Genomic DNA, 22,920 nt, shown 5'->3' on the forward strand with positions numbered 1-22,920 from the left:
TTACACTATTTTTTCTCTTTATTTTCATCCTCTTTCTTACCAAATAGTGCAATTTTTAACCAAATAGTGCAATTTTCGTTCGAATAGTATAATTTTCGTTCAAAGAATGTAATTTTATTAAAAAAATTATTTTTTTCTCTCAAAAGGGTAATTTTTTTTTTCAAAAATAGTACAATGTTTCTCTGAAATAGTGCAATATTTTCCTGAAATAGTGCAAATTCATTATTTTCTTATTTTCTCTCTAGTGCTTTATTTTTTCTTATAGAAAAAACTATTTTTCTTTATATTTTATATTTTATATTTTATTCATTTTAGTTTTTTATTTTCTACATATTTTTCCTTGCTCCGCTCTCACCCGCACTTACTCCAAGTCCTCCTTCTCCGGCACCCTCGTCGGTGTTTGCACCGGCGAAGGCGAAGAAAGAAGATGCGGCGCTGTACTCATTACCGTCGTGGAGAGTCATGGAGGCAGTAAAGGGGGATTGAAGAGAAAAAAAAAAGAACAAGAGAAAAAAAGAAGAGGAAGAGTACGTGAGGTTGTAAAGAGTCGAAGAGACGGTGGAGGAGGGTCGGAGAGGGAGAAAAAAAAAGAGGGTTGAGACACGGCCTCGGCGGGGTCGAAAGCGAGGAAGGCGGAGGATGGGTGTGTGGGCGAGGGCACGTGGAACAGAACGCCTCCGCCTCCACTGTCTTCTCCGGAGAGAAAGAAAAAAGATAACAAGAGAAAAAAAAGAGAAGAGAGAAAAAAGAATAAAAATATTTTAGTGAGTTTTTTAAAATTCAATTCAAATTTGCAAAATTCAAAAAAATAATTTATTTTTAAAAAATTTAAAATCAATAATTTTTTTATACAAATTAGCCAAAAAAAAAAATAGTTGAGTGGGTTTTTGAAAAAAGAAAAAAAAAAAAAATTGTTGTCAAGACACGTTTGTTGAGGACAAATAGTATAGTGTCGTGTAATGATCCAATCCTATTTCATAGCCTCTGCGTTTAAAGGGTCCGTGGGGCCGGATCCATCGTCATCCTCTTCGATCCCCGAAACCCTAACTCTCGTGGAGCCATGGTGCTTGGGCAAGAGGGTCCGCGAATGAGCTCCCAAGCTCGGAGCTTGGAGGGGGAGAAGGTGGTTTTGGTGCCTTACATGCGGGAGCACGTACCGAGGTACCACGCGTGGATGCAGGACCCGGCGCTCCTCGTCGCCACTGGATCGGAGCCGCTCTCGCTAGACCAGGAGTACGAGATGCACCTCTCATGGACCCGCGACCCCAATAGTACTCTCCCTTCGCCTACGCTTCTGATTCTGGTGCTCCGCGAGTCGATTAGGGTTTTTAGTGAGGATGGTGATGGTGATGATCGTGTTTCTGTGTTGCAGAGCATACGTTCATAGTTTTGGATAAGCAGTTGATCCATGGGAGTTTTGTCGAAGGGAGTCCGCATGTTGAAGGTTAATTCTTTTTACCTCGAAATCCATTTTGTGTGTAGTTGTTGGCTTTTGTTTGTTGTTTTGAATGTCTATCTCGTGTTCGTGATATTGTGTAGGAGGTACGTTTCAAATTGGCGTTTCTTTTTTCTTTTCTTTTTTTTTTGATGTTCGAGCTAGTTGATTCCATTTGCAGGGTATCAGTTTTCTTGAATTATATTATACGATTGTTATTCTCCGAAAGCGTAAGCCACCGGAGAGAACGACGTTTTTAGTACTTGTATTCAACATTCCTCCTTACCTCTAGGATCGAGAGTTTTTTGACAGGCCCAAGACGGAGAATTGGAATAAATGAGAGGAAACTGAATGAAGCTAGGATCCTGATAGGATTTGAATTCAGGACTCGTGCTCTGCTCTGATAACATATTACCCAAACGATCAATCTAGAAGAAAATAAGTCCGAAAACATATATTAACAAGTTTGAACTATTGAATGATAAGTAGATAGTGTAGAACGAACCTACATAGGCTTTGAGGAGGACTGATTTAGATCCCAACTATTAGAAGAAGATTATGCGGAAAGAAGACCGTCCTAGAGGACTTAGGAGAAGAAGTTTGAAGTGTTTTGTGGTGTAGAAAAAGAAGAAGATTCTTCTCCATGTCTTATTTATAGGCATCAAGGAGGGATGAGATATGCGCCTTCCCACTAAGCCACCCAATAACGTTTGCCCCTCTAGCCTCTAGGTAAAATTGGGCCCAATTCACCTTATCTTCAAGTGTAAAAACTAGAAAAGAAAATCAATGAAAGTAAAAAACTAAGAAAATCCCAATTACTTTTGGCTTTCCAAAGCCCAAATTAACCGGTGTTAAATCACCTACATTTAAAACAATAAATGTCCAATTATTTGTTCTGGCACACCTGAAAATTTGTGCGAGAAAACTCGAATCTCATTAAACTCTCTGTGAGCTTTCAGAACATAGAAAACCTAATGTTTTTATTTCCGTGTGTGGGAAGGTTGATACCAGAGAACGAGAAAAGGAAAATAGGACTAAAGACTATTGAAGTGGTTTTCATAGGATATGCCCTAGATAATATTGCCAATAAGTTGCTAGTCATAAACTTTGAAGTTAGTGAGATATGTAATAGCTCCGTAATTGAGGTTAGGGATGGTGTGTGCTTTGAGGACACTTTCCCCTGGGCTGACTATTGATTAAGTATATGGCCAGCTCTACTAGTAATAGATCTACATAACAAGAGGGCTTGATAAAACTTAGAATTAAGAAAAGTAGAATAAAAGAAACTTTTGGAGTTTCTTTTAGTGACGACTTCTGCATCCTATTATTGATCTGCTTGAATGGATTCAAAATCAATATGTCGGATAAAGGTGTACTCAAAGGACTATTAATGGCATATTGGCATTAAATAGAATGACATCAGAAGTTTGTCTCATCGGTCCCCTTGATTGGATTCAAAACCAATAAGTCTGATAAATGTGTGTACTCAAAGGACCGTAATAGATAAAAGACTATTCTATGCTTGTATATAGATAGGTTCTTGTTAACACCAATGATATTACCAATATGGGTCGGATTAATGATGCAAAGATCCTTCTTTGTCAAACTTTGACCCGGAGGATCTCGGGTAATCTGTTGTTCATAACATCAATATTATTAGAAGATCTTATGAGATTATCGAGTCCTAATCTGACTACTCTGAACAACTGTTCAAAAAGTTTGGTACTTCAACCGTATGGCTGATCCTGTATGTATGACTCTGGCTCCGTTCCAAAACATAGTTGACATGAGCATCCTTCTATATGAACTTGTGAATTCAGGTAACTCAAGCTCTTAAAGTAAGTATTGAGGTATGTGACCTTGTGTTATATCCTTGGGTGATATGCCCATCATTCATCAGCATAGTACGACACTTGCTGCATGGCTCACACAAAGGCAGCACTTAAGTCGTGCATTAAACTAGGAAACCTGACTTCGTAACTTACAATTCATTGATTTGAGTGGTAGGATAGAAACCAGGATATGCCTTTAGATGAACCAGCTTAAATCTATACTCTTCCTAAAGCCTACATACCTGACCTATATGTAGAATGAATACAAGATAATCTGTACATAGGATGAACACAACTATAGAACCCATTCTGCAGGCTAGTTCTGGTAATAATCATGCTTAAATGAGTGACTTTACATGCCTTGCGATATTTGTTAGCTTCGCTCTTTGTGATGTTAAGCAGAGTTGCCATTTTAGTGGTTTGAATGTTTGACCAACCAATTCTCGTTTAGCATGTCTGATTCAAGAATTATAGACAATAGCCTTTAAAAGATGCTGTTGAGGGTATGGAAAAGAATTGAAGAAACCTTTTAGGTAAGATCAGTCCAAATCCTGCCTGGACCTGTCTTTAAATAAATGACAAGTGCATTTGTATTTGTTTTGATCCTCTAAGCTTTCTCCCTTCTATATAGAGGTGCCTCACACTGATTGGATGGCTCTAATAATATTGACCTTGTTTTTATTTACTAAAGCCCAAACAGGCCCAACCTGGAAACTTTCGAATGCCCGTGTCCTGAATTTTCATAGTTACTGGTAGTTGCTAAATCATGATTAATCTATATGTGTTAGATCTCTCGATTTAAGGCTGTCACTACTACACAGAATCCTCTTGCATTAATTATTTTGCACTCTGATTTAAACTTAGTATAGAAAGTGTACTTATATATTAGTTAAATAACTCACTTTAGCGAAAGCTTGTATTATAGTGACCATTTTAATAATTTGGCATTGTTTTGATACAGCTATGGTTGGCGACATAAACATTTACATGAATGATCCTGATGACTTACAAGTCGCAGAAATTGAGATTATGATAGCTGAACCAAAAAGGTATCACTTATGTACAATATGGACAATTCCATAATATCTATCTCCTCTTCGATTTGTCTTCTGAGGAACTTCAGTATCACATGATCTGATGAGTGGTCTACTTTAGATGAACCATGGCAACGTAACATAGAAATATATACCAAAATGTTGTAGTAGATTTGGTGGTATGCAAGTAATATTTTGATAAATATGGCAGCAATGCTGCAATAGGAAGGACCATAAATTGATGCTTGTAGGCTTAAGACTAGGCAAATCAAACGGACAGGGATGAAGAATAATAAACCACCTATAGGGTGCCGTTCTTCGGTTCTTGGAAGGTCTTCTCTTCATATGCAGAAACAGACTTGGTTATAGCTACAGAGATGGTATATGTCTGTAGATTTTTGTTGTGTCTTTCTTGAATATTACTGCCAAGTTGCTCGATGTGCCTGTGTTTGTGCATGAACATACATGTGTTGCTGTGCATATGCTTCTTGTGCCTGTTTTCATGTGTCTGCGTACGGTCGCATGTCTGTTTGTGCCTGCACTGGGGCTTGCATGTGCCGGTGTCTGTTAGCACATTCAAGTGTGCGCTTGAAAATTTGTACATCAAGGGAGATGGATTTGGTATTTCTTGTTGTCACAAAGAGTGCGTCCTTCATCTGTTGGCAAGCAAATTGCGAATCCACTAGGCTGACACTGCATGTCAAGTCAACAATCCAACATTCTGACTTTTTGAAAGTTTCTAGTGGTTGTGAAAGGAGACTAGTTGTTTTCGTTATAACACACCCCGGATTACACGTTCCCCAGGCACGCCGACAAATCCGCCGTATACAAAGAATTTTCCTTGTATATGAAGCGTAGCTGCAACTGTAAAACATACAATACTACAACCAGTAGTATAGAGCTGTAATGAAACTAAACAGGTAGAACAAAAACAAGTTCCATATACATATATAGTATCAAGGTACAAAAGTACTCGCTTCAGCGAGTTACAACATCTGTATGTACATGAACCCGAAATAAGAAGAGTACTACTACCTGCAGCAGTGGATCCTCTATTTCGGCAACTCGTCGGGTAGGGCTCTAACTCGCAACGCCCTTGCCACGATCAGCCTCAGAAGGTGCAGCAGCCGGAACCGAGGGCTCTGCAAAAGAAGAGTAACAACTGGGCGTGAGAACTACTGTAAAAACTAGGCCTCAGTGGGTGCCGCCCTCAACACTGCCGGTCCACCTACTAAGTCTACAGAAGGAAGCAAAGATAGTAGGAAAAGCTGAAAGAAAGCTACAGCTAAAAGCCTCTACACTATCCTGCTCTACTTTAACCAACTGTAGTACATGTCCATCTTGATCCAATCTCACTGGGACTGTAAGCATATCCGTTCCCGGGACTGTGAACACATCCGTCTCACCTGTCTAAGCCAACGCTACCTCCACGACTAAGCAGTCCATGGATAGCAAGTAATCAGCGACATCAACGCAAAAGCACTAAGCCTGACTTCGGAGTGGCAGTGTGACACTCGTGGGCATAACCCAACCGAGTATGCAAGCGTGTCTCTGTTGAGCTCAATCAGGCTCTCATAGGCTAAAGTCAAGTAATAGGGTCCAACTGTCTAACAATCAACAAGTCACGTGCCCTTGACACAATCTGACGCCAAAACGGCGATTCGGATCCACTGTCAACCCCGATGGCACCCAACAGTCCGGAACAATCTAAAAGCTACTGTAAAAATAGGCTCGACACTCCAGCACGAGCGTAACAGCTATCTAAACTATATGGGGTATCCGCCACGCTGAAACTGCGGCGATACAAACTAACAACGGCCCCTAAAGCTAAATCATATAGTTTAAACATATGACGGGTTCAAATCGCAGGTTTTCTCCTAAGTCAAATTAAAGTCCAACATGTGCTAGTAGATACAGACAAACGACACGGCTCCAATTCAGATTTTATTAAGAACTATACTAAATCAATGAATCGAGCAAATGCAATATACAACATACTACCGCGCACACATGCCGACTATATATATATGCACTTAGAAGGCAAACCGACGATTAACCTACCTCGATAGCTACTCCCAATCCGGCGCGACGTCGAGAACGGCAGAATCACACCCTCGCCCGGCCTCCCCCCGACGCTACGACGACGAACGTGCGCTTGAACGGCACCGCGGTGCGACGTCGGCGTCGATTCGACTCCATCCGAGAGCTCCTCCACGTACGACTCTCCACTTCAAACTAGAGAGAGAAAGGAACTTAATTACAAAGTGCAATACCTCTTTAATTAAGTTCTACGTGCACTTAAATAGGGAGTGGATAAGCATGGGTAGGTGGAATTCTTATCCACAACAATTACAATTCTAATCTTTACCAACTCATGAAGACATACTACATTCTCTCCCACTACAAGAAGTTTCATCCTCGAAACTTAAAACATATCTCAAACCTGAGTCTTAAAAAGATAGGGGTAGGACTCCCTCATCACCGCCTCGGGCTCCCAAGTCGCCTTCCGCTCCTTGTGATTACTCCACTACACCTTTACATCCGGAATGACCCGATTGCGTAATTCTTTCGACTCCCAAGCAAGAATCCGCAACGGTCGCTTCTCGTATCTCAGATTCTCACCAATCTAGAGTGGAGTGAAGTCAATCACGTGAGAGGGATCGAAAACATATCTCCTCAATGCCGAGACATGGAAGACATCATGAATACCGGCCAGACGAGGAGGTAGAGCAATCCTGTAAGCAACCTGTCCAACTCGCTCCAATACCTCAAAGGGGCCAACAAAACGTGGACTGAGTTTTCTACGCACTCCAAATCTGCGAATCTCTCTGGACGACGAGACTTTGAGAAATACATGATTCCCAACCTGAAACTCTAAGTCTCGTCTCCGGGTATCGGCGTAGCTCCTCTGGCGGCTCTGGGCTGTCAAAAGGTGTCGTCAAACAACTCTCACCTTTTCCTCAGCCTCTAGCAAAATCTCAGGCCCTAGTGTCCTCCTCTCACCCACATCACTCCGCAACCGGGATCAACATCTGCGTCCGTACAACGCCTCAAATGTCGATACCATCCTCCTCCAAAGTCCAGGACGTATGCCCTCAGCACGTCCTCTAGAGTCTGAATGGTCCGCTCTGACTAACCATCTGTCTGTGGGTGAAACGTCGTGCTGAAATGCAGCTGTGTACCCAAGGCTGTCTGCAGACTCCAAAAATGTGACACAAATCTCGGGTCCCTGTCCGATACAATTGACGTCTGTACACCATGCAGCCTGACAATCTCATCTAGGTATAGCTGCGCGAGCCTCTCTCTGGACCAGGTGGTCTGAACTAGTAGGAAGTGAGCGGACTTAGTCAGCCTGTCCACTATCACCCAAATAGCATCGAAGCCACCCTGTGCTCTAGGCAATCCCACGACGAAGTCCAGAGCCCAGAGCCGCCAGAGGAGCTACGCCGATACCCGGAGACGAGACTTAGAGTTTCAGGTTGGGGATCATGTATTTCTCAAAGTCTCGCCGTCCAGAGGGATTTGCAGATTTGGAGTGCGTGGAAAGCTCAGTCCACGTTTTGTTGGCCCCTTTGAGGTATTAGAGCGAGTTGGACGGGTTGCTTACAGGATTGCTCTACTTCCCCGTCTGGCCGGTATTCATGATGTCTTCCACGTCTCGGCATTGAGGAGATATTTTCGATCCTCTTACGTGATTGACTTCACTCTACTCGAGATTGGTGAGGATCCGAGATACGAGGAGCGACCGTTGCGGATTCTTGCTCGGGAGACGAAAGAATTACGCAATCGGGTCATTCCGTATGTAAAGGTGCAGTGAAGTAATCACGAGGAGCGGGAGGCGACTTGAGAGCCCGATGCGGTGATGAGGGAGTCCTACCCCTATCTTTTTGAGGCTTAGGTTTGAGGTATGTTTTAAGTTTCGAGGACGAAACTTTTTGTAGTGGGGGAGGATGTAGTATCTTTGTCTTCATGAGTTGGTAAAGGCTAGAATTGTAATTGTTGAGGTAGATAAGGATTCCACCTACCCATGCTTATCCACTCCCTATTTAAGTGCACGTAGAACTTAATTAAAGAGGTATTGCACTTTCTAATTAAGTTTCTCTCTCTCTGTAGTTTGAAGTGGAGAGCCGTACGTGGAGCTCTCGGGTGGAGTCGAATCGACGCCGACGTCGCATCACGGTGCCGTTCGAGCGCACATTCGTCGTCATAGCGTCGCGGGGAGGCCGGGCGAGGGTGTGATTCCGCCGTTCTCGACGTCGTGCCGGATTGGAAGTAGCTATCGAGGTGGGTTAATCGTCGGTTTGCTTTCTAAGTGCATATATATATAGTCGGCATGTGTGCGTGGTAGTATGTTGTATATTGCATTTGCTCGATTCATTAATTTAGTATAGTTCTTAATAAAATCTGAATTGGAGCCGTGTCGTTTGTCTGTATCTACTAGCACATGTTGGACTTTAATTTGACTTAGGAGAAAACTTGCGATTTGAACCCGTCATATGTTTAAACTATCTGATTTAGCTTTAGGAGCCGTTGTTAGTTTGTATCGCCGCAATTTCAGCGTGGCGATCCCCCAGGTAGTTTAGATAGCTGTTACGCTCGTGCTGGGGTGCCGAGCCAATTTTTACAGTAGCTTTTAGATTGTTTCGGATTGTTGGGTGCCGTCGGGGTTGACGGTGGATCCGGATTGCCGTTTTGGCGTCAGATTGTGCCGAGGGCACGTGACTTGTTGGTTGTTAGACAGTTGGACCCTGTTACTTGACTATAGCCTGTGAGAGCCTAATTGAACTCGACAGAGACACGCTTGCATACTCGGTTGGGTCACGCCCACGAGTGCCACTCCGGAGTCAGGCTTAGTGCTTTTGCGTTGATGTCGCTGATTACTTGCTATCCATGGATTGCTTAGTCGTGGAGGTAGCGTTGGCTTAGACAGGTGGGACGGGTGTGTTCACAGTCCCGGGGACGGATATGCTTACAGTCCCAGTGAGATTGGGTCAGGATGGACATGTACTACAGTTGGTTAAAGTAGAGCAGGATAGTGTAAAGGCTTTTAATTGTAGCTTTCTTTCAGCTTTTCCTACTATCTTTGCTTCCTTTTGTAGACTTAGTGGGTGGACCAGCGGTGTTGAGGGCGGCACCCACTGAGGACTAGTTTTTACAGTAGTTCTCACGCCCAGTTGTTACTTTTCTTTTGCAGAGCTATCGGTTCCGGCTGCTGCACCTTCTGAGGCTGATCGTGGCAAGGGCGTTGCGAGCTAGAGCCCTACCCGACGAGTTGCCGAGATAGAGGATCCACTGTTGCAGGTAGTAGTATTTTTATTATTTCGAGTTCATGTACAAACAGATGTTGTAACTCGTTGGAGCGAGTACCTTTGTACCTTGATACTATGTATGTATATGAAACTTGTTTTTGTTCTACCTGTTTAGTTTCATTACAGTTCTATACTACTGGTTATAGTATTTGTATGTTTTACAGTTACAGCTACGCTTCGTATACAAGAAAAATTTTTTGTATACCACGGATTTGTCGACGTGCCTGGGGAACGTGTAATCCGGGATGTGACAGATTAAGTTGGTATCAGAGCTCAGTATTTGGTCGTTGGGACCTAGAAAACCTAATTTTGGCAAACCTTAGGAAGGCAAGACGAGAGAGGCGTGAATTACTGCGAAAGTCAATGATTAGTTGTTCTAACTTCTCCTAGAGTGGAGTGAGTGATTGGAGGAGTGCCTATTTTGGCCTGCAAAATTATGTTGGCTGCAGATGACATAATTTTGAGGAGAAATAGGTGCTGCCTTCTGGACTTTCGTTGATTGGGTCGAGTGTTTGGTTGATCTGACCCCGTTCTGTTTCTTGCAGCTATGTATCGTCGCAGAGGCCGACCGTCGACACTGGTGCGTGCACAGTTGACGCAGGACCGTACGATACCTCCTGAGATGCTGGAGGCGAGTGCACCCTCTGTTGTAGAGCAGAGTATCCGACCGGAGGCGAGTGCATCCCTTGACTTGAGTACGCAGTTGGCTGCCTTAACCGAGGTGACGAGGCGGTCGGGGGAGCTGTTGGAGAGGATGTGTGCGAGATTAGCCCCGCCGCAGAATACAGCACCAGAGCAGCCAGTTCCACCCCCGACTACTCCAGCAGCAGCACCGTCTACAGTAGTACCACCACCAGTGGCCGTTCCTCCAGCGCCAGTTGCGCCGGTTGGTGAGGCATCGCAGATGATCGAGGCTGAGCAGGAGCGGATGACTGAGAGACTCGCCCGCTTTCATCATTTCGATCCACCGACCTTTGGCGGTAGATGCTCAAAGGCCTGGGTTGTCGAGGACTGGGTCAGCACGATGGAGAAGTTATTTGAGGATTTTTTTCATTCCTGAGCGGGAGCAGGTACATCTAGGAGTTCACTGCTTGACTGGGGATGCCCTTGCATGGTGGCGGAGGGTGAGACGAGATTACAGGTTGGTGACTTTGCAGATGAGCTGGAACGAGTTTTGTGGAATGCTGTATGGGATGTATTTTCCCAACAGTGTGAAACAGAAGTTCGAGGAGGACCTGAAGAGGATTCAGCATGGGGATCGGTCGGTGCAGGATTATATTCGGGAGTTCACCCGACTCCTGAACTGTGTGCCGTTTGTGGCTAGAGACGAGACGCACCGGGTGTATCCGTTTGAGCAGGGTTTGAGGCCCGAGATCTTCAGGTTCGTTCAGGCACAGAGGTTGAGGACCTTGGATGTGTCCATGGAGCAGGCACTTTGGGTTGAGAGAGGTGATGCTTCGATTCGTGAGCTAGGCAGCGGGGCGGAGCAGGACAGGAAGCGCCCAGTGCGAGACGACGGAGGACAGTCGAGCAGTAGGCGTCCGCCGAGACCTCCACGATCGCGTTCTCAGGGTCGTGGGTTCTCGGGGCGTCAGCGTTCTGGGGGACCTCAGCAGCAGAGGCAGCCACAGGGGTTACCACCGTGTGTGATTTGTGGGGGACCACACTGGGCCCGACAGTGTGAGCAGCGTGAGGGCCGGTGTTTTGGATGTGGACAGCTAGGGTATATGAGGTCAGCTTGTCCCCAAGCAGCATCACCAGCACCATCTACAACATCAGCACTGCCAACACTCCAGCAGACTTACGGGGCACCATCGGGTCACCGCCAGGAGGACAGGGCGTCTGTGCCGCGTCAGAGTGAGTGGCGACAGCAGACTCCGAGTGGCAGGGTCTATGCAGCCCAAGTGGAGGATTCGACAGCAGCCAACCGAGTGGTGGCAGGTATCGTTTTGATTTCTAGCATTCAAGCTCGCACCATTCTTGATACTGGTGCATCTCATTTTTTTGTTAGCCGAGCATTCGCATTGTTGCATGGTCTAGAGTTAGGAGCATTGTCACAGGCACGAGAGGTGCAGATCCCAGATCATGTTTTACAGGTTGCAGAGTGTTGTTGGTCGTGTCCGGTGCAGCTGGATTCATGGATCTTGCCCGCAGACCTGTTGGTGTTAGGGCAGCTGCAGGACTTCGACGTTGTGCTCGGTATGGATTGGCTGGCGTGGTACTACGCTACGATCGACTGTTGAGCGAGGGTTGTGACATTCCGCGAGCCAGACCAGGAGGAGTTTACGTTTAGAGACTGCAGGAGTACACTGTTTGCCACGTGGATATCTTCGGCGAGGGCACGACAGCTGTTGAGTAGAGGATGCATCGCTTTTTTGGCGACGGTGGTAGAGGTACCTACGGCGGCGCCGCGACTCGAGAATATCCCTGTAGTCCGCGAGTTTTCGGATGTGTTTCCCCCGGAATTGTCGACGATGTCGCCGGAGAGGGAGATTGAGTTCGTGATTGATGTGGTTCCCGGAACTACACCAATCTCGAAGGTACCTTGCAGGATTGCACCGGCAGAGCTGAGAGAGCTAAAGGGAGACTAGTTGTTTTCGTTATAACAGGAACTAATCATGAAGTGATCTTTGGCAAGCTATCCAAATTTTAGAAATATCAAGCTTTAGTAAGTTATCAAAACCATTGACTGCATATTTCATTTGTCTGTGCGTGCGTGTGTGCATGTATCCCTCCTTTCCTGCCCCTCTTTCGATTTTATCTTGGTGCCATCATATTTGGTTGGTAGTCATTTAGTATAACATGTTCTATGACGATGAAAGCTAATATGTTGTTTGTGTAAGACACTATTTAGCGGAAAGAGACTGTTTTGGACCAATCATTTGATATTGGCTGGGTTTCCTCTCTCTAGCGAAATATTCCCATTTAGAATATGGCGCAACAAATTATATGGTGATTCCTTATGTAGGATGGTGGTATTGTTGATGATTATGTAACGTAAAAGTTTTAATGGCAAGGTCCTAATAATCATGCAATTCCAGGACAGTGGATTCCACCCAAAAGGTGATTCGTAATATCCTTAGAAGCTGAGATGATATATTCTTTCTCACCGCCTTTGACTACACTTTTTGTATCTCTAAATTCTCAACAATCAATTGATCAATGGACCTTCAATAAGCAAAAACCGATATGCTGCTCCATATAAATGATCATTCCATAAGTCCATAACATTATGCAAATATATGCATACATTAGAGGTTTTTTTTGTTTAAATAGTTGTGCTGGTTTGATCATGGAAATGATTAAACCATTTGAATTTCAAAATTTCAAAACAGTGCAATATTTATGTGGATAAATGCAAGATCCATATCCAGTACCCCCTGATCCTTTCCTTTACCTTTCTCTTCCTTCTTCTATAGAAGACCGGATATGATGCAATATTGAGCTCCCGTGACAATCACTTCCATTCCTCTCATCAGCCCATCTGTAGCACTCATAGCCACATGTCAGGGACTTAAAAATAATTCTATGGCAGCCTGGTCCCTGGCCTAACTCTGCTAGCGAAAACGGATTAAATCGGGTTGTCAAAGAGATCCAAACCCAACCTGCTGTGGGAAATTCAAGGGTTGCAAAATTTTCATGAGTTATGGTGTGACTCTTGGGCTTTTGGCTATTCTGAGGGCTCATTATGTATGAGTTAATGGGTGTGTTGAGTGGCTAGATTCAATGTACCTAGGAGCCTATAAATAGTGGGGTTGGCTAAGGCCAAAATACACAAGAGAGAGTGTGTTTGTATGCTGTAATCTCTTTTTCTAAGTAGTGTAGTATTTAGCTTTTTGAGAGAACCTCTGCCTCTTTCTCTTGTTTCTTCCTTTTGCATACTTAGTCGTAGGACGCGAAGATCCGGGTTAGCAACAGGGACAAAGGCTTGCCCAATTTTAAGCAGGAAGGCGGGCGCCGCACGGGCTTTGCGAACAAAAACGCTAAGTCCGTGACATACAGCTCTAACTCGATTATTTCCTAATAATTGTTAGTTGAGTCCCTGGTTCCCTAATTGATTGACCCGCAATAACTTCTCTTTTTGTCCAAATCACTTTCCTTTTTGTCCAAGTCACTTCCCGTTGAGCGACGGCCCTTCCACTCGGCACCGTCGGATCACTAAGGCCGACTTTCGTCCCTTAGGGAACAATGTCTAGTTTCCGATATCAACTGTTTGGGGTCTATACAGATATTATCTTGGGAAATGTCTATGTCATATTCCTGCATTAATCAATATTTTTAGTTTTTTTCACTAATTCTGTTGATTCTTCTTTGTCATAGCCGGGGAAAGGGGCTTGGTGAAGAATCCGTCTTGATGATGATGGCATTTGCAGTTGAAAACTACAGAATTCAAACTTTCCGTGCAAAAATTGGAGAATCGAACACAGCATCACTTAAGCTCTTTAGGAAATTGGTATCTCTATATTCACGTTCTCGTCCAATTACGACATTTCTTCCCTCAAATTTGGTTGTTATTGATCATGGATATTGGTCGATGCAGGGCTTCTTGGATGCTTCTTACAGTGAAGTATTTAAGGAGGTAGGTCAATATATACCCTCTCTCCAAAATCCCTATTAATGCGTAAGTACTGATATTATTGCATTAAGGGGATTCTCATGTTCTTTTTGTCAATCTTTAAGGATAAAATTTTCAATTGCACCAACTTTTGTGGACTGTTTGTTTCTCTTATTTTATCAGGTAACGCTGGAGGTGCCAGTTTCTGCGCTCTTTAATCAATGGTCCAGAACAGGTTAAGTTAATCTTTTAATTACATGCTTGTATTGTTGCTTCGCTTCATACCAATTACCAGTGTCTTTAACATGAAACTCAAAACATTTTCTTGGTTTAGGAAATGAAGTTGTTGCTTCATCTGTGCCATCGCCACTTTTATCTAACACTGACTGCTTAAATTAAATTGGCTATTGATTAGTTGCGTTGGACTCGACAAAGCTAATGTTTTAGTGTACAAAAAGACCACTGGGGCTTCTACATAACAGTGATGTTACTTTCTCCTGGTGATTGCGGCATGGGATATGCTGATCCTTCTGACTGTTCCTGCCATCCTGATGCTTATTTATTGCTATTCACACGAAGGCTTTGATGAATATTCAGGACACTGCTATTGAAATTGAGAACCCTAACTGTTTTGCAACATATGATTGTGTAAATGATGTCATCATTCATTATTTAGTGTAGGCATTTAATCTATCAATTTTTGTTCCATGGGTTAATATATGAACTTTTAGCATTTATTTTCGGTGTCGACCGTAGCACTTGCACAGGGCTGCACGCCCCTGTCAATAACAGGCGCAATACTTTCTTGGTACCTAAAAATCTTATGTTTTAGCAATAACTGTTGGCATGGAATAGTTTTAATGGAAGAGAGAATATTGTGGTGGCCGAGTCCGTATATTCGGGGTATGTTGTGTAGTATGTGATAAAGCTCTATCATGTCCAGTCCTATAAAATGAGCATTCCTTGTTGGTGCAGTAACTTTCTTCTGGCCTATATTTCTAAATTTATGTTTATGATTACCACGAGTCAGTCTAGAAAGTATCATTTTGTATTAACATTGAACTATGTAATATTTTGTATAAACGTTTTGTAAACTCAAATTTGGATTGTGAAAGTTTTAAATTATTAGTTAAACTTTATTGTACTCATATTTTGTATGAATTGTATAGATTGATGTATATATTTGCTTCATACAAGTAGAAAATTTTTTGCCCGTTCGGTCGTTTTGTTGCACGCCCTAGAGTGGGTTCTTTGGGGGTGTTTGGAGCATGGCGGTGACAGTTCACTTTTTAAGCATTGCATTTGCACCGCTGTTCTATTTCTTCTTCAAGATAATGCCGAATTCACTCGTCTTAGTTCATGCGTTTTAACTCGTGCCACTGGAAAATCCATCAGAACTCATGCTTTTGAGGTGACTTGCGTGTTTCAATTCACCAACCATCTAAGCCTAAAGCCTACGCGCCTAACCTGTGTCTCTCGGCCCAATTTTGTTGAGTACATTAAACCGTCCTATTGCGTTATCTTAACTCCTTTACATAACACTTTATGTTTGTAAAGTTTGAGCGCATGCGCCTAACTGTAGATGAGTTGCAAGCTTTTCGAGCTCAACTATTTTGAATGCACCGACTTTCTCGGCCATACATCTAACCTGTGCTTCTCAAGCACAAGTTTTTCATAATATACCAAACTGCGGTATCACATTACCATGACTCTTTTGGTGAAAGCATCACGTTCATAAAAGCCGTTCATAAAAACCATTAATTTGATCGCACCATACCATTTAGATGGCTAATTGCTAGAAAACTCTAGATCTCACTCAAATCCACGTGAGTCTAAGAATGTGATAGATTTAATAAAACCTATTCAATCGAAAAGGTTTAATTTTGACGCCCGATGTCACGAATTTAAACAAAATCTCTTGTTATTAAATTCGTGTGACGCTTGTCTTTCTTCGTGAAGCGAGCAAGAATATCTTTCTATTTGCTAGCTCGAACCTAGTCGCCCAATGATTAAGTAGGAGAGAGAGAGAGTTTGAGGAATGTTATATTATATTATATTATTTGAGAGTAGAAGAATTATAACTGATTTCCTAAGGAGTGGGGGTGGAGGCCACAACTATATAAACGCCACTTGCCACCCAAGCTAACAAATAAAAAGGCACTAAGTGATGCAAAACTACTAGCCAACACGGGAGGCTACAAACTCCCAAGAGGCTACACTTATTACTCTTTCTGTAAGCTTGTTGGTAGCCGAATTTTTCGACCCTTGACCTGGTCAAAGATCCTCGGGGAGCGCGTCGGGGTGAGGAGCAGCTACGGATAGTGACCCTCGAAGTTTGCGCCCTTTGACAGATCAAGCGATTCGGCTGACGAGGGATCGAGCCAGCTGGGTTCGAAAATCTTTACTGTAGAATCGGTTCGGCTGGAGGAGCCGAATGTATGAACTGTGTAGGGATCGATGTCGGCAGAAGAGCCGAATGGAAGAAGTACACAGTAACTAGTCGGCTAAAAGAGCCGAATAAATGAAATACACAATGACTGGTCGGCTGAAAGAGCCGAATGCCTATATATATATATATATAAATTAATTAAATAGAGTGTGCCCAAAGGGCATACAGACTCTGCATATATAGTTTACAACAGAGTGATGCCCATGGAGCAGACAGACTCTGCAAACGTAGTCTACAACGGAGTGATGCCCGTGGGACAGACAGACTCCAGGGTTCTACTTAGCGAACTACTCTTAGGAAAGCAGTAAATGCGGAAAAAAAAAGGATTATATTTAGACTACTCCTAGAAAAGCGATAAAATGCAGAGGAAATAAGGGTGGTCTTCTCGTTGGTTGGAGAAAAGACTTCTATTGCAGGCTTTGAAATTACTATTTAGGGTGCGTTTGATTCGCGCTATCTTTTTAAAATTCCTAGTAATCCAATAAGAATAAAAAAATATGATGGTGTTTGGCTAAACGCACTAAGTAATCTATTTAGTAATATTGGATTTACTTAGTAATGAGATTCATCCCAAAGTACTAATCTCATTACCTTGAGGGAGGGTGGGTATCCTCATATTAATGGATTGGGATAATCAAAATATGTCTAATCTCTTTCTTTCTTCCTATCCACCGGCTAGTTGCTATTATTTTTCTTTATACTCTAATCTCATATCTCTCTTTAAACTTATCTTTTTCTCTCTCTAAACTAAGCTCTCTCTCCCCCTCTTTTTCTAAAATCTCAACTCTCTCACTCCCTCTAATCTCGACTCTATTTCTCTTCCTATTTCTTTAATTATACTCTCTCTCTCTAACCTATGTTCTCTCTCCCTTTTTTCTAAAAAGATGTTGAAATTTTTGATAGCATTATTTAAAATTAATTAAAGAAATAAATAAATTAATTGTATATTTTTTGTAATCTTAAATAATATGACTAAATAATATGACCATACGAACTAAACACAGGAATGTCATATTCTTAGTAATAGGATGAATAGGAATAAGATTCTCGGATATTTATTTATTCCTAGTAATTTTTTATAGTGCGAACCAAACGCACCCTTATAGTAACATCAACCCACATTATTGGTTGGTTGGGGGAGTAGTTGTAACCATGATTGTGAAAGTTACGCCCCACTTGTGAGATCCCTGGTGTTTGTCTGTGGAAGCTTGTCGACAGCTCTGGAGAGTGTCGGGACAAGCCCGAGTCGCGTTGGCGTCAAATAGACGTAAAACGGACTCCGTGCGACGCGAGGGCAGCTTATAGCGAAGAAATTTGCAAAACTGCAGCATTCTCTGCTTGCTGTACCGGTACAAGCTTAGTGGCTGTACCGGTACAACCATCGCAGACTGCTCTCGGGTTGGCATGTGTACCGGTACAGAGGCCCGTGTACCGGTACACTTGAGTAGGTGAGGGGCTTTTTAGTAATATCACCTTGCCTTGTTTGTATCACCTATTCCCCCTTGCTTTATACGTGTAGGAGTAGAGAGAGAGAGAGTTATTTGCTACTCTTCTCCTTCTCTCTCTCCCTAGCATTGATCGAATAGGTGGATCTCGGTTGGAGCTTTCGTTGCCGACGTCGCGCCGCGGAACCGTTTGAGCTCGCGTTTGACGCCGGGGTAGCGCGAGGAGGCCAGGCGAGGAGAGGTTTTCGCCGTGTTTGCTGTCGCAGCAGTGCCCGGTGTTGTCGAGGTGAGTAATTCAGCATTTCCCTGAATTTTGGGCAGGTGTTTGTTACTTCAACTCGGAAAAGTGTTGTTTGCTGAAATCCACCGTGGACTGTTAGTATTTCAGCTCGTACGCGGCGTAGGAGCATCGGATTTCGACGAGACTTGGCTCGTTGGATTCAGGACTGCGAGAGGAATCCACGAAGCCCTTACTTGCTGGATTTGGTGAAGGTTAGCTTGGTCGAATCCCTGTTGTACCTCATTGCTGCGAAATTTGGACTGAATTGAGGAATTTTGGCGTTTTTAGTTTGGAGTTCGCTCGATTTCGAGACTCGGGCATTTTTGGTCAATCCAGCAGGTGGTGTTGCAGCCGAGGGTGTTCCGTGCTGCCAGGGATTAGCGAGCGAGGTGGGTTACATCGGTTTCGACTCCTAAGTTCATAATCGTCGACATGTATAGATCTGAATTTTGGTAATCTAGTTTAGCTCAAATTCATGGGTTATGTGCTTGAATGTGAGAACTGAATTTTGAGCATGTTTTATAATTATTTAAATTATACATGTTGGACTTGGAAATTGAATTAGGAGAAAACCGCGATTTGGACCTGTCACCAGTTTTAAACTACCTGATTTAGTTCTAGGAGCCGTTAGAAAATTGTACTGTCGCAGTTTCTTCGAGACGAGTACTCCAGGTAGTTTAGAATGTATTTACACTCGTGCTGGTTCGCCGAGTGAATTTTTACAGGGTCGTTCAGGTCGTTTCGGACTGTTGGGTGCCGTCAGAGTTGACGGTGGACCCGTATCGCCTTTTTGGCGTCAGATTGTGCCGAGGGCACGTTACCTGTTGGTTGTTAGACCAGTTTGAGTCGATTACTTGACTTTGGCTAGTTGGAGCCTGATTGAGCTCGACAGAGATACGCTGCATACTCGGTTGGGTAGCGCCCACGAGTGCCACTCCGGAGTCAGGCTTGTGCTTTTGCGTTGGTGTCGCTCATGCCAGTTGGACTTGCTCTCCACGGACCAGTTAGAGTGGATAGAGCCCGATAGTCGCAACGGGGCAGGGACGGGTGTATTCACAGTCCCGGGGACGGGTATGCTTACAGTCCCGATTGGATTGGGTCAGATTTGACATTTCCTACAGTTGGTTAGTGTAGAGCATGATAGTGTAGTGGATGATAGCGGTAGAGTATGCTTCCTGCTTTCCTTCTATCCTTGCTCCCTTCTGTAGACTTAGTGGGTGACCGATGTTGTTTTGGGCGGTACCCACTGAGGACTACTTGTTTTTACAGTAGTTCTCACGCCCAGTTGTTACCTATGTTTTGCAGAGCCACAGGTTCCGGCTGCTGCACCGTCTGCGGACCAGGATCGAGGCAAGGGCGTCGCGAGTTAGAGCCCTACCCGACGTGCTGATCTAGAGGTGCCCTACTGCAGGTAGATGTTTTGTTTCGAGTTTATGTACATAGTTGACTTAACTCGCCAGTGCGAGTAGCTCTGTATTTTGGATCCGAACTATGTATATGAAACTCTATTTTATTTAGCTTCAGTTTTCTCTAGCAGCTCTCTACTACTGTTTGTAGTAGTGTTTGATTTACAGGTACAGCTATCGCTTCGTATACAGGGGAAATTCCTTTGTATACGGCGGATTTGTCGGCGTGCCCGGGAAAAGTGTAATCCGGGGCGTGACACCACTTCTCATGAAAGTTACGTCCCACTTCACATGGAAGTTATGCCCCACTTCACATGAAAGTTACGCCCCACTTTTCAACCGTCCCGCCTAAACGCTCCTGGCCTTCAGGCGCCTTATTGTCGACTCATGGTGTACCACGTGTCCTTATTTCTTCAGCTCATAAGTGGGCTAGGTCGGCGTGTTTATTTCAAATTTGGCATCAACAAAGCTCTAAGGGAATCTTGACCTTTTGGCATTTGCATTTTGACTCTCAATACCTATAAAGATATTTCTAGAAGGCTCCAACAAAACTTCTGATAAAACTCTCCTTTAGAGTTTAGGTGATTGAAAAGGAGAAATCATGAAAAAATATTATGTCCGTGACACTTAGCTTACTAATATATATCAGCACTTTACTCTCTTATGAATTAGTGGATTTGAAGCTAATTTCATTTGACCTCTTATTTGATAGGTGTCATGCATCCGCAAGATACCTGACGAGAAATAAATCCTCCTAAGACTCCATCAATTTTGCATGTACTATATCAAATGAATTTTCTTATAGCTATGCTTTTGACTATAAGATCATCATGCATGACATGTTAAGCTCCTCACATTTCCCTTTTTTTATTTTTTTTAACCTTTCGAGAGTAGCTCATTTTTCCAATTGAAGTGGTCCTTTTCTAACATTACAAATACGTACGTCCTTAAGGTTACTCTAAGGGTGCGTTTGGTTCGCGCTATCTTTTTAAGATTTCTAGTAATCCAATAGAAATAAAAAAATATAACGGTGTTTGGACAAACGCATTAAGTAATCTAGTTGGTAATATTGGATTTACTTGGGAATGAGATGCATCACAGAGTGCTAATCTCATTCCTTTGAGAGGGGGTGGGTATTCTTATATTAATGAATTGGGGTAATTATAATATGTCTAATCTCTTTCTTTCTTCTTACCCGCCGGCTAGTTGGTATTATTTTTTTTACACTCTAATCTCATATCTCTCTCTAAATTTATCTTTTTCTTTCTAAACTTCAACTCCTTTTCTCTCTCTAAACTATGCTATTTCTCCCCCTCTTTTTCTAAAATCTCAACCTTCTCATTCTTTCTAACCTCAGACTCTATTTCTCTTCCTATTTCTTTAATTATACTCTCTCTTTCTAACCTATATTCTCTCTTTTTTCTAAAAGGATGTTGAAATTTTTTATAATATTATTTAAAATTAATTAAGAAAATAAATTAACTAATTGTATATTTTTCGTAATCTTAAATAGCATGACTAAATAATATGACCATACAAACCAAACACCGAAATATTATATTCTTAGTAATAGGATTAATAGGAATAAGATTCTCGCATATCTTTTTACTCCTAGTAATCTTTCATAGTGCGAACCAAACGCGCCCTAATACCAAAAGTACAATGCATCACGTTTTTGTTAGCAATTATGAACAATTAAAAGCCTAACGCACACGAGGAGAAAGGTCACAAGATGGGAAAGTTGAAAATATCCACTAATCATATACTCTTCCACTAAATCATCCAACCTAAACTCTTAAAAAATGAACTTAGGTGACCTACTATGTAACATATATACATAGTCTTAGAATAAATTTTAATTTAAATTTCTATCAATAAATTAACTGGATTCTGTATTTTTAAAGGGAGCAATTAATATATGCTATTTGTACACCTATATTATAGGCGAATCTTACACACTCAAGTTTTTCTATGGTTAGGATTTCATCACGTGTCTTATCAATTTTTTTTTTTAAAAATCTAATATGGTTTATTAAATCCTTAAGTTCAAGGGTGTAAGATATACACTCTTTTAGATCTTTCAATTTAGCTTGTTGTTCGTGAGTCAGCTAGAGATGAAAACAGATTAAATAAGGATGAAAAATTTGATGAAATCATATCAGCATCTATATTGTTTTCTCGAATACGAATTTGGATGTGAATATGTGTTGGATGCTAAATTTTCACTATTAAATCCTTTTATAATGGATTCAGATATTATCATATATTATTCGTATTTGAATATTATTTGAATGATATTATTTGAATAATAATATACACTAATATGCACATATAAATATAAACTAGAACTAACAACAGTACACCTAAATTAGGTTTTATATTCATGTGCAAATTTTTATATACCTATATTTGATTATATAAATTTTAAAATTTTACAAACACTAATGTAATTTTTATATGACTCATAATAAGATTGGGAAAAAAGAACAAAAATTCATCTTGTGTACCAATCAAATAATTTAGAACTTTTTTTTTTACATATCTGAAAGTTTAAAAATACAAGATTAAAACAGAGAAATGAGATATTAAAATATTGGGATCAGGAGATTAGGGGAATGAGATATTAGAAATTAATATTATAATTTAATTTATCAATATAAAATATAATATATTAAAAAATTTTGATATCCATATTTATTTCATTTTTTTAATATTCGAATAATTTTTTACTATCTAAAACTATAAATGATCAGGATCAGATCTGGATATTTTTTTATTCGGAAGCAGATGTCGGACACAAATAGGAATACAAATGGGGATATGTTCTCACAATATCCTATTTATTTTCACCCATAGTGTCAACACATATCGGATCCAAATTGGCTTGAACTCGGCTTATTCATTCATTAAACGAGGTGTTCACGATCTCACTTTTTAGCTAAAAAATAAATGAGCCGAATACAAGTTCGTCCTAGTTGACTCGTGTTTAGCACGATATAACATGAAAATAAATAAATATTATATAAATAAATAAATATTATTTCTCTTTATGTGTATGTGTAGGATTCATGCATTGTAGGGTTAAATGGTTATATGTGTTGGTACTTCTTGTATAGTTTTAGTATAAAGATGTATATGAATTGGTAATGAAACATTGAACACTTGTGAACCCTAT

General features: G+C 41.9%; 1 protein-coding gene across 5 annotated transcripts; it reads left to right on the forward strand.

Annotated features, from left to right (window-relative positions):
* LOC109721349 (N-acetyltransferase 9-like protein) lies at window positions 967-15,031 on the forward strand. Of its 5 annotated transcripts, none has more exons than XR_002219198.1 (7): window positions 967-1,271; window positions 1,373-1,444; window positions 4,229-4,316; window positions 13,931-14,063; window positions 14,151-14,231; window positions 14,349-14,400; window positions 14,581-15,031. XR_002219198.1 is itself a non-coding variant. In XM_020248910.1 (7 exons), the coding sequence occupies exons 1-7, from the start codon at window positions 1,061-1,063 to the stop codon at window positions 14,562-14,564; spliced, it is 660 nt and encodes a 219-aa protein (XP_020104499.1). In that variant the 5' UTR covers window positions 968-1,060; the 3' UTR covers window positions 14,565-15,031. The 5 variants fall into 5 exon arrangements, 3 of the variants coding, with proteins under 3 accessions (XP_020104502.1, XP_020104499.1, XP_020104501.1); XM_020248910.1 differs by having other exon boundaries at window positions 968-1,271; window positions 14,151-14,189; window positions 14,500-15,031; XM_020248912.1 differs by having other exon boundaries at window positions 968-1,271; window positions 14,151-14,189.

The sequence above is a fragment of the Ananas comosus genome, linkage group 15, assembly GCF_001540865.1.
Source record: "Ananas comosus cultivar F153 linkage group 15, ASM154086v1, whole genome shotgun sequence".
NCBI classification, from domain to species: Eukaryota; Viridiplantae; Streptophyta; class Magnoliopsida; order Poales; family Bromeliaceae; genus Ananas; species Ananas comosus.